General features: G+C 38.8%; 1 protein-coding gene across 5 annotated transcripts in view; it reads right to left on the bottom strand.

Annotated features, from left to right (window-relative positions):
* Positions 1-5,553: 5,553 nt before the first annotated feature.
* The window catches only part of LOC121369219 (EGF domain-specific O-linked N-acetylglucosamine transferase-like), a 30,343-nt gene continuing 23,238 nt past the window's right edge, over positions 5,554-12,658 (bottom strand). For all 5 annotated transcript variants that reach the window (XM_041494156.1, XM_041494158.1, XM_041494160.1 and 2 more), the window contains 6 exons: positions 10,832-10,900; positions 10,587-10,645; positions 9,908-9,935; positions 9,459-9,550; positions 8,556-8,658; positions 5,554-5,981 (listed from right to left, as the gene is read on the bottom strand). In XM_041494156.1, the coding sequence (XP_041350090.1) occupies positions 5,808-5,981; positions 8,556-8,658; positions 9,459-9,550; positions 9,908-9,935; positions 10,587-10,645; positions 10,832-10,900 (525 nt within the window). In that variant the 3' untranslated portion in view covers positions 5,554-5,807. The remainder of the gene's footprint in view (positions 5,982-8,555; positions 8,659-9,458; positions 9,551-9,907; positions 9,936-10,586; positions 10,646-10,831; positions 10,901-12,658) is intronic.

Here is a 12,658-nt window from a genome sequence, read left to right as displayed (position 1 = left end):
ACTGCTAGGATGTACAGATATACAACCCCTGCAATTGAGAACATGTCCAAGGCAAAAAAAACCAAGCCATTGAATAAACCCTGAATATAGTCAGACATAAAAGTGCCGTGGCGAATTAAAAATTCCACAGCAATGCTGATTACCATGGGCAATTGCAGGGGTTGGATATACAACAGGGGCCATATTTTCGAAGCTGTCTTAGCGCTACAAAATCGTAAAACCATCATAGGTTGTGATGTCACTACAGCACACCCCATAGTGATGCCACTACAGCACACCCCATAGTGACGTCACAGCCTACGATGGTTTTACGATTTCATAGCACTAAGATAGCTTCGAAAATATGGGCCCTGGCCTGTTGGAACCAAAACGTTTACTTTTTTGTCCTTTATTTATGTACAATTTTTATAAATAAAATAAATGTGCTCCCAATTGCAGGGTATGTGCAGAAAGTTTAGTGGTTGGTATCTAGACTGGCGACTGAAGTTTATTGGGGGAAGGGGAGGGGTCGAGTCATGCTCCAATGAAAAAATCTTGAGATAATTGAAAATTTTCATGAGCAGGAAGGGGTTTTTGACCCCCTAAACTCGTCCTGTACACACACCTCTGTGGATCTGTATTTCGACCCCCTAAACTCGTCCTGTACACACACCTCTATGGATCTGTATTTCGACCCCCTAAACTCTTGTCCTGTACACACACCTCTATGGATCTGTATTTCGACCCCCTAAACTCTTGTCCTGTACACACACCTCTATGGATCTGTATTTCGACCCCCTAAACTCTTGTCCTGTACACACACCTCTATGGATCTATATTTCGACACCGATATTCTAAATGAGAAAATGTTATTAATATTAATTTTATTCATTAAAAAAAATCTGTTGTCAAAAACATGTTAAATGGCCAGTCAAGGAATGATCCCGTTTGCAATTAAATTTGGTCTGTCTCAGTTTTTGTATACTCAACAAAATTAATTAATGGCCTGTAGACTTTTTGGTAATTCTTTATATTATTTTAGCAAGTTTTGATGACATTTGTTCATTAATATTTGACTCTGGATAAATGCACAAAAAAAATTCCACAGGGTGGGTTTAACAAGCATTTATAAAAAATAACAATGTGCATTCGGTTAGGATTTGGTACACGGGTTTGTATTTGCAATGATACTTGTCATTTTGATAACTCTAAATTATCATTTAAGAACACCTTACAATAGAAGAAGCTGTTTTCTTGTATTTACTATATTTAAAGAAGTGTCGAAAATATCTACTGGCTTGTAATTAATTTTGTTGAGTATATTTGTGCAATTTTACAGTAACCGATTTGAACTTGTATTTTGCTAGTAAAATCTTTAGCCAATTGTGGTTTATAAGCAATACACGTCTGGTATGTACAGATTCTGTACTACAGAGTTAAAGATTATATTTTATTACCATTGTGATAATTATTTCATATTACCAATGTGAACATTATAGAGTATTTTCATGGGAATGATTTTTTACATGTTCAGATTAGCTTGGCTTACTTAATGGTGAAAATGCTCATTTTTATTGTACTATTGTATTCCTTATCAAATATACTTTTTAATTTGTAATATTGTTCATGTACTTATTTACTATGTAATTGCCAAATATTTTGATTGTCTTTCACATTTTTATACAAAAGATTATTTAATAAATGTTTCATACTAAGATTTCAGCTTTGTCATTATTTACCTTGGTCATTATTTACATTACAGATGACCTTGGTCATTATTTACATTACAGATGACCGTGTTTCTAACGTTATATAATTATGTTCAAAAAGTGCATAACACATGTACACAGTCGAGAAATTACAACAATGTTGATAGCGGATTATTGCCGACCTATTAGTTATCCAAGCACACCAGTTGTCTATCTGGAGTGAAGGGAATTACAATGCAACCATTGAGTTAGTCAGTGCCATCATGACAGTTGATATGCTTAGCCTAGCATTAGAAGTATAAGCTTCACAATTTCTACCCCAGATGTTCTACCATGACATTTTTGTTGATACTGTTTAAAAAAGATTACACTACCAATACTTGTAACAATAAAAGCTCGTTGTATGAGAGATCAGTCTGAAACAAATGGGACGATTTCAAGCAGTGGTAACATTTATAAGACTAGTTTTTATCAACCACACAAGGGGATTTTAATCAATTATGGGATAACCTTTACAAAATAATATATCAAGCAGTTCTGAACTACTCGTCATCTTGGGTAACTATGTTGTGTGTTAATGACATTAATGTCCTATTCACTATTTGTATTGTCAAAAGGTTAAATTCAAAAGCATAAAATTGTTTATATGCAGAGATGAAAGTGGGTTATGGAAAATTTATTTTTAGAAATTTTAGGAATGGACATTATTTTTAGGGTTACACAACTATCTAAAATGGTGATCCCCATTCACAATATATTCAAAGTATCGGCTGAAACCATATCATCAGTTTTGGAAAGAGAATATTGAACATTTTCAGCAAACTAATAAACACAGAAATACCATACAGACAATGAAAAATCTGCAAAACTTGCATTTGAAAACTGGGGGGCGAGACATAGCCCAGTGGTAAAGAGCTTGCTTGATGCACGTTCGGTTTGGGATCGATCCCCAGCCAGTGCACCACCATCAAAGGCCATGGTATGTGCTATCCTGTCTATGGGATGGTGCATATAAAAGATCCCTTGCTGCCAGTCGAAAATAGTAGCCCATGAAGTGGCGACAGCGGGTTTCCTCCTTCAATATCTGTGGTCCATAACCATATGTCTGACGCCATATAACCGTAAATAAAATGTGTTGAGTACATCGTTAAATAAAACATTTCCTTCCTTCCTTCCTAAAAACTGGACTAGTATAAAATGAAAACGGAATCCAAGTTACATGTATAAGAATGAAGTGTTTATTTCTATTGACATCAACTGAACATTTTATAGTGAAAAAATGTTACCTTCATTAACGACTTGGAACACTTTTATTGCACTGAATTATTTACTAAACAAAAAAGTATTCAGCAATAATCTGTTAGTTTCATCTTCAGAAGAAGAGAACAAAAATACATAATCCCTGAATACTGTATATTAAACATCACATTGACACATTAATTCTCTTTTTTGCCTTATAAGTTCTCAAAATTCCACGACAATGTCAAATAGTGAGATAACAAATTAAAACTTAAAATACAGGGATGTGAGAGCTACACGGAAACGCGCTTTTCTATTTCGTCTAAAACAACCAAAGAAAAGCCTTTTGGCTGACAGAGACTGCCGCAACGCGCACAAGAGTCGGATCGATAGTAATATCGCGCGATCACAAGTAGTATTCGTGCATAGTACATTCCCTTGGCTGGATTTCATCAGCTTTGCTGTGATTGGCCAGTTTTTTCCAATCCAGGATATGCTATTTGAAAACCTCTGTTCTCACATCCCTGTAAATAAGATAAGTGTCTGATAAATATGGATATTTACAATAAACTATAATCGAGGTTGAAATTGTTTTCAAAATATATTTATACATGTATATTCACCAATTACAAATACAATGTGTACCATTTAGCAAACACATGTACCAAATTTTATGGTTTGATTAAATGCAAGTCGAATGATTGTCAATCTTAAAATACAGACTATAAATATAGAATGGCAAGATTTTTGATTTCACAGTACTCCGTATCAGATCAACTGTATGGTTTTATTTGGAAGCCATACCTGTAAATACAAATTCATATTCCTACAGGGCTTCCAGATTATGGTAGCCCCACTCCTATGGCTAGTGATGTTCAGTGTTGGGCTAGTAAATAACTACTATTGCCATGCCCGATGGCTAGTGAAACAAATTTGTCAAATGTTGCAGTCAAGTTTATTTTGTAAATATGAACAGCCTGCCACCACCCCAACCCCTAATGTTAGCACGGCCTAGCTAGCGGGGGGGGGGGCAAGGGAAAAAAATCCGGAAAGCATTATAGAAACTTAAAGAAAATTCTCTTCTGGACTGTTTAAGGAGTTTTAGACTATTAACTACTCAGTTGCCCCCCCCCCCCCCCCCCCCCCCAAAATCCTAGCTATGGCCCTGGTTAGTGTTTTTAAGCTCCATCTCCCTCTTTAGGTGACATATCTGATTATTACTATAATTTAGTAAAATTGTATTAACTTAAAGTAAAGTAGGGCTAGTGAATTTTTAATCATGGCTAGTACATTTTTAAAATCACTGATCCCATGGCTAGTGGATTTTATAAAAATTCTAGAAGCCCTGTATTCCTACACAAATAAAACGGCTTAATTAAATCAGAAGTGGTTATCGTAAATTTAACACCTATGTTGAGGTAGATGACCAATCAGAATCAAGTATTTTCCAAAGTTGTAGAATACGCAGATCAGTATTCCAAATCAGATCTGTATTTTCTAGTTTCAAACAAACATCGTGACTAATAGCCTGTCTAATTTAGACACAATGTCTAGAAATATTTTTGTCAAGTTTGCAAATATCCATGGGTGAAATCTCTATGTACTTCCCTGAACCCACCTAGCATCCTCGTCCGCTGCGGCTAATAAAGCTGGTCTGACCCATGGCACTAATGAATAACCGCTGGTAGTAGGGAAATAGAGTAGGTGGTTACACGTGCCTCTTAACAATGCCAGAAATAACTACTGAACACTCTCTGCAGTGGTCACACTAAGCCCACAACTAAAAGCTGATGGGAAATGACAGGTGTGTGGCACGGATGGCCTCAAAAGACAAGCACATGTTGCAGTTGGATAGACAAGAACTGGGATGTGGAGGTGGACAGCGAAAGAAGTTCAAAGATAGGAGAAGCTGCCAGATTGGGAAGAAATGAGATGGAAGTCAAAGGAGAAAACATAAAGAGGGCAGGATTTAAAAAAATATAATTCAAAAAAAGTTTACAAATAACTTGGGAGATACCGTAAGTAATTCAATGTGGTTTAAAAAGTTTACAAATAACTTGGGAGATACGTAAGTAATTCAATGTGGTTTAAAAAGTTTACAAATAACTTGGGAGATACGTAAGTAATTCAATGTGGTTTAAAAAGTTTACAAATAACTTGGGAGAAAGTTTACAAATAACTTGGGAGATACGTAAGTAATTCAATGTGGTTTAAAAAAGTTTACAAATAACTTGGGAGACCGTAAGTAATTCAATGTGGTTTAATTCAAAAACTTGGGAGATACGTAAGTAATTCAATGTGGTTTAAAAAGTTTACAAATAACTTGGGAGATACCGTAAGTAATTCAATGTGGTTTAAAAAGATTCCATATCAAGTAGCAATACAACAGTTAAAGTGGATATTGGGGGGGGGGGGTCCCACCAGTTTTCATTTTCACAATCCTCCAGTACCCACCTATAAATGACATTTGCAAATTCAATGACTCCAGGATTTTCACAATGAACACTACTAAGTTTTCATTCCAATTTTTACCAATCAAATATTTAGAACTGACTGACCACCTGAATATGCCTTTACTCATTTCTAACAAATGTTTTTAATGTTTTGAGTTGGAGAATGCCAGACAAATTTGTCAACCATTATATGCACTTACAAATACATTTACACAGTCGCATACAAAACAAACGAATATTTTAACCAATAACCAATGACATTTTATCAAAATATCCTGCAAGGATCCAATACCTTTAAACATTTATTTATTACACATCCCAATATAAAAGCAAAATATAAAATAAATATAAAATAAATGTAACAACAGCTGCTCAATATGTATGTATTCACGACTAGCTACAAATGCACCTATATTTCATATATTCATCAAAGTTCATCATTAATGGGTTTTTTCCGATTTTTTACTCTTTTTCGATCTGCAATAAATTTTGGATGAGTCCGCACATGATCTGCTGCCTTGAATACAAGTCTTAGAAACTCGTCACGGTCAAATGAATAGTTTGTAAATTTAGCGTGGGCTCCAAGTGTTGGGTGATGTCCCTGTGAGAAAAAAATAAAAATAATAATAAAATTCTGTATAGATATAGATCTTTATTATATAACATTTAGTGAAATATACTCTTCAAAAAAAGAAACGCAAAAGGGTACAAATGGGTTATAACTCCGATTTTATGTTTCCTACCGGTTCATGCTTTGTGAATATAAGGTCATTGCATGTCCCAAACACATTCCCACGGTTACATTCGATAAAACGCAGCTACTGTACAATAAAGTTCCAAAATGTGAATATTCGCAAAAACGCAGCCACGTGCAAACCACGTCACCCTGCACGTGCGTTGTCTGCACGTGCAACATGAACACCGACAGTATAAAAGTGCAGGGTGTTCGCTTGCCTGGCCTCTGTATCTGGCCGACAGTTGACAATCCAGGACATGCCACGTCTCAGTGAACCGCAGAGAAACAATGCCATCGGCCGACTAGACGCAGGCGAATCCAGAACGGCCGTTGCCAGGGCATTCCATGTGTCCCCAAGCACCATCTCCAGACTGTGGGACCGTTACCAGCAACATGGATCAACACGTGACCTCCCTAGATCCGGTCGACCACGGGTCACTACCCCCGGGCAGGACCGCTACATCCGGGTACGCCACCTTCGGGAACGATTGACTACTGCCACCTCCACAGCCGCAGCAATACCAGGTTTGCGCAGGATATCCGACCAGACCGTACGGAACCGCCTACGTGAGGTAGGAATTCGTGCCAGACGTCCAGTTCGAGGTGTCATCTTAACACCACAACACCGTCGACTCCGACTGCAGTGGTGCCAGATTCATCGACAATGGCCTCAACTGCGATGGAGACAGGTGTGGTTCAGTGACGAGTCCCGATTTCTGCTCCGACGTCATGATGGAAGATGTCGCGTGTATAGGCGTTGTGGTGAACGTTATGCGGCAAACTGCGTGCAGGAAGTGGACAGATTCGGCGGGGGTAGTGTCATGGTGTGGGCAGCCATCTCACACACTGGCAGAACTGACCTGGTCCACGTGCAGGGCAACCTGAATGCACAGGGCTACATTGACCAGATCCTCCGGCCACACATCGTTCCAGTTATGGCCAACGCCAACGCAGTGTTCCAACATGACAACGCCAGGCCTCACACAGCACGTCTCACAACGGCTTTCCTACAGAACAACAACATTAATGTCCTTCCTTGGCCATCGATATCACCGGATTTGAACCCAATTGAGCATCTATGGGACGAGTTGGACCGACGCCTCCGACAGCGACAACCACAGCCCCAGACCCTGCCCGAGCTGGCAGCAGCCTTGCAGGCCGAGGGGGCCACCATCCCCCGGGACGTCATCCGTACTCTGGTTGCTTCAATGGGCAGGCGGTGCCAGGCAGTTGTCAACACACGCGGAGGCCACACCCGGTACTGACTCCAGATGACCTTGACCTTGGTGGTGTGTCCTATCACTTACTCACAATGGACTAGAGTGAATTGTGAACAATCCTGCAACATTTGGTAATTATCGGACTCACCATTCAATAATTAAATTAATTCTCCAAATGTTACGACAATGTGGTTTTGCGTTTCTTCTTTTGAAGAGTATATCTTAAAATATCAGTGAAATAAGTGTTATCAGTCACTCAGTAACGATAACACATTTTCGAGTGAAAATTTCACTACTTCACTCTAAAATGTGTTATCATCACTGTAGAAAGTGTTATCGTCACTGTAAGAAAGCTGTAACTATTTTGCTGGTGGCATTTTAAAAATAAAGGTAAATTGCCAAAAGTTATATAATAAATGGAAAATTTCATATTTTTTCTCAAATATGATTTATATCTCATCAAGTGAAGTTTGTAATCGTATCATTCTCGTCACACAAGATTGCAAACTTCACTCGAGATATAAATCATATTTGAGAAAAAACATTAAATATCCTCTATATATTCATAAAAATCTCAAATTACTTATTTCCCAAAATAAATATCTGTTCTAAAACACAATAAAACTCCCATTACTTTACCAGTTGAAAATTTACATAAAGATATTTGAAAATATACCAAAATTGTTTCCAGTGAAAAGTGAAAATGTTTATCAATCAAACTATGATGATGGAAGCTGCCATTCTGGATTACAGTTTACGTGAAAGGAGTAAAATTAAAGTTTGTTTTGTTTAACAACACCACTAGAGCACATTCATTAATTAATCATCAGCTATTGGATGCCAAACATTTGGTTATTCTGACTCGTAGTCATCAGAGGAAACCCGCAACATTTTTCCATTAGCAGCAAGGGATCTTTTATATGCACCATCCACAGACAGAATAGCATATACCATAGCCTTTGATATACATGTCTCGGTGCATTGGCTGGAATGAGAAATAGCCCAGTGGACCACGGGGATGGATCGGAGACTGAGCACACATCAAGCAAGCACTTCACCACTGGGCTACGTCCTGCCCCATAACTTGAAACAAATGCAAATAAACCAGTGAAAATCTTTATCAATCAAACTACGATGATGGATGCTGCCATTTTGGATTACAGTTTACGTGAAAGAAGTAAAGAGATTCATTATTATTTTAAGTTCAGTATCAAAATACCTCGTCTTCTTGAACCATTTTGTCTTTTCTCTCCCAAGTCATGTACTTCAAACCACGAAGTCTTGAAAGATCAAAATAGCAGCCTGAATCTTCACAGTTGTAACTGAAAAATATTCAAATGATTAAAGCTGCAGACTTTATGGCCAAATTGACAAAACTTGTTTAAGTCTAACATGCATTTACAATGTCAAACATCTGCATTTAAGAAAAACAGGCTTCGTAAATTTGGCACTTAGTTTCCAAGGTTTGCACTTTTTCCTGTTTGCACAAAAGTAATTTTACATTACTACGAGCACCAGGACAACCAGAAATATAATGGATTTGCCCAAATTTAAGCAAGCTAATGGTCAAAATGACGGAAATATTTCTCAATGCCTTTGAATCAGAAAATTAAATAAATGGTATCAGTTAAAGTTTGTTTGGTTTAACAACACCAGTAGAGCACATTGATTTATAAATCATCAGCTACTGGATGTCAAACATTTGTTAATTTTGACATAATCCTAGTGAGGAAACCTGCTATATTTATCCATTAGTAGCAAGGGATCTTTTATATACATCATCCCACAGACAGGATAGCACAGCCTTTGATATGTCAGTCGTAGGGCACTGGCTAGAACATGAAATAACCCAGTGACCACACTGATGGGGATTGATCCCAGACCGACCACACATCAGGTGAGTGCTTTACCACTGGGCTACATCCCACCCTTCCTCATAGTAACTTTCCTTTCCTTTTTTTAATAGATGGATAAAGGGGTGCGATTTAGCTCAGTCTATAACTGAGGTTAATTCTACTCTTAAAACGCGTTTTAAAGTTTAGAATCAAGCCCTGTTCAGATCACTGGTTAAAATCTTGAGTCTGGATTTTGCAGTTTGATAAGCACAGACCCTTGTACTCACATTTCCATGATGACGGCCCAGTCTGGCTGGAAGAGCATATGGGTGAGGCCAGCTCCGTGGATACCAATCAGAATATCACTGTTGTGGGAGATCTGAAGAACATAATGAAATCACATTATTAGCACTTTCAATCAGAAAATATAACTATACTACTGTTTTAAATAACAATACTTCCAATATTTCAAGATGTGGGGATAAAACTCTTAGAATATAGACCCAGGATCAAAAGAGCTGGCAATCATCATGAAATCTATATTTGCATTATTATCTCCCTTTTTTGCAAATAATAGTTATCTTCCTTCAGCACAGTGGATAAAATTTATGATACTTCCAAATATTAGTTATAGATGTACTGACGCACTAAATATTCTGGGATTACACTTTGGAACCGAGATTTAAAAATCTGGACATTTTAGTATAACCAATAAATTCTAGCAAAGAATAAATACCTTGAGTTGATCTTTAAATGAAATATCTCTGAAAGACAAAACGGTGTTGTTAACATTTTCAATTCAAAGTCACTCTTCTTTCTTTCTCTCATCAGTCAGTCCAACCTACTTAAAATCATGTCTTCAGAAACCAACAGATGATCCTAATCCTACAATCGTAGTTTAAGTTTGTCTTGCTTATCAACACCACTAGAGCTGCACACTGCTTTGTTAATCAAGGCTATTGAATATCAAGCAGTTGGTAATTCCGTCAGACTTCAGAGGAAACCTGCTACCTTTTTTTCATTAGTATGAAGGGATCTTTTATATGCACTTTACTAGACAGGACAGCACATACCACATCTTTTGACATACCAGTTGTGGTGCACTGGTTGGGATGGAATGACCCATATGTTTGACATGCAATATCTGATGATATCAATGTGCTCTAATGGTGTCGTTAAAGAAAACATTTGACACATATATATATGGTTGGGATGGGAAAAATCCTAACAGGCAACAGAGGAGGTTCAATCCAATAACTCTTAGCACCCTGGGTGAGCACTCTACAGACTGAGCTAAATCCCACCCAAACAATATTGTAGAAAACCGATAGAGATATCTGGAAATTCCACCCGAGTGGCTGTTAACTACAGAGCCCTATAATTACACATGACTTGTGAAAGATACGAGAACTCACCTATTAAAATCTACATTGATCACTTGAAATTCTCCAACAGTTTTTAAGGCAGCTACAAGCTGTGGAAAAGAACAAGCACAGCTCAAGGTTGGAAACTGGACACTATGTTTCATTTAACACATGTTTACAAGAGACTAGTCATTTCATTAAACGAGTTAATATAACTAAATGCATGAATAGATTTGTTTTATGGTGAGCATGCAAAATGAAAATATACCAGATGTTACGAAGGTGAAACACCATACCTCATTTGCATTCAGGATGTTGCGGTACGTGGTACTCCTGGTTAACAACGTGACCCGTATTTTGCTCTCCTGAAATCACAAAAAAACTAAATTCATTAACAGCTATATGTCAGGAACATAGTCTTCAATATTCAGAATAATTAATACAATGAAAAGAAGGAATCTTTGTATCACAAAAGCCAGCACGCTTTTAACATCAATAGCTAGAAAATGGCAATTACGAAAAGTTTTTCACAATTTTGGACATTTAAGGGTATTTAGTTTGTTTTGACTACCGTATTAGATGTTAAACATTTAATAATTTTGACACAGATAACCTATTACATCTTTCATTAGCAGCAAGGAATCTTTTATATGCACTTTCACACAGATGGCAAAGACAAGGCATGCATAGTTAACACCTCAGTTAAACACTCCTTTCCACGCAAGTGGTCTGGTCCGAACATCCCAACAGCCAATGGGATGGCCTAAATTCTTCTACTGCATACTGCTCTCTAGTTCCGGTCACATGACTGTAACTTCCTTCTTTTTCCCTGAGCGCATCGCACGGAGAACAGGAAGCGGGGAGGCCCGGGCGGGATAATCTTGAGGACAGGTAATGTATCTATTAAAAGAGAAAAACACTCAGTTTTTCTCCATTTCTATAGACATTACCTGTCCTCAAACAAGTGCAGCATTCAACAGATGGTGGTGGGTGCCGAGATCCGTAGATGCTTGTGATAACTCCCCAACCGGAAAGAGGCTGACTAGTGGAAGAATAAGGCCAACCTTGGTAAGCCCTCATCCTAGGGATGCCCGTCACAGACCAATGCAGGTGATGTTAGTAACAACAACCAGAATGGTGGCATCCGTCAGCAGTGGCAGGTACGGCTCCTAGAACACATGGACCAGGAGGCGGAAGCCACATCTCATGCTGGTTCTGACAGGGTGGGAAGACGTAGCCACCAGGGATGCAGGTGTTAGGTAACCCTCACGTATTGAAGTGTTATAGTTTTTCAATAACAAGCGACAACCTAATGAGGTGCATCCGTCAGAACATTGAACAAAACAAGACCCCCGAGTGTTTTCTGTCTAGTACACCAAAGATCTGTTAGTTCAATAACGACAACCAATAACCACATGCAGTGCAGGGTAAAGGTTATCGAGACAAAAGTTCCGGCACCAGTACGTGAACGGTGCAAAAGAACAAAAGTCTAAGCAATCCTCATCTGTCTATTCGATGGCACATCTCGGTATGCAGCCCAGAATCAGACAGACATCAACGGCGACGAGGACGGCTTGTATTCAACAGAGTCTGTGCAGCAACAACCGGACCCAGATGATGGAACCCCTCAACGTCTTCTGTGGTGACATCCCTCAGATAATAGTTGGCGAAGATGGAGTCCGTAGCCCAGAAACCAACCAGTGATAATGTGCTGAATGGTGGGTGTTGCAGTGCAGGGACATCGTGGCAGCCAAGGCACGGAGTTTCATGCGGATTTAGAAGCAGACGGAGCAGGTAAACCCTCCTTCTGATAGGCGGTCAGGATAGAAGACCGGATCCAGGTGGCCACCGTGTTCTTGGTAAGGTCCCTCAACCGACTCTGGTTACAGGAAAGGAAAAGTCTTTTGCGATGTTGTCGAAAAGATCTGGTCCTCTCGATGTACTGGTGCAGGGCTCTGACAGGGCACAACGCCAATTCCTCACCGTCCGCCGGACCACCGATAGAGGAGAGGGCCCTGCACAACATACGAACGAGGCGCTGGTATGGGTACTGATTCTTTGCAACAAGTTCATGAGTAACCCCAAGTTGACTGCACGCCGATCTTGGTGAAAACGTACCAAGT

Source organism: Gigantopelta aegis, chromosome 3, assembly GCF_016097555.1.
Source record: "Gigantopelta aegis isolate Gae_Host chromosome 3, Gae_host_genome, whole genome shotgun sequence".
NCBI classification, from domain to species: Eukaryota; Metazoa; Mollusca; class Gastropoda; order Neomphalida; family Peltospiridae; genus Gigantopelta; species Gigantopelta aegis.
Note: the sequence above shows the minus strand (reverse complement) of the source record. Positions and strands in the feature narration are given on the sequence as shown.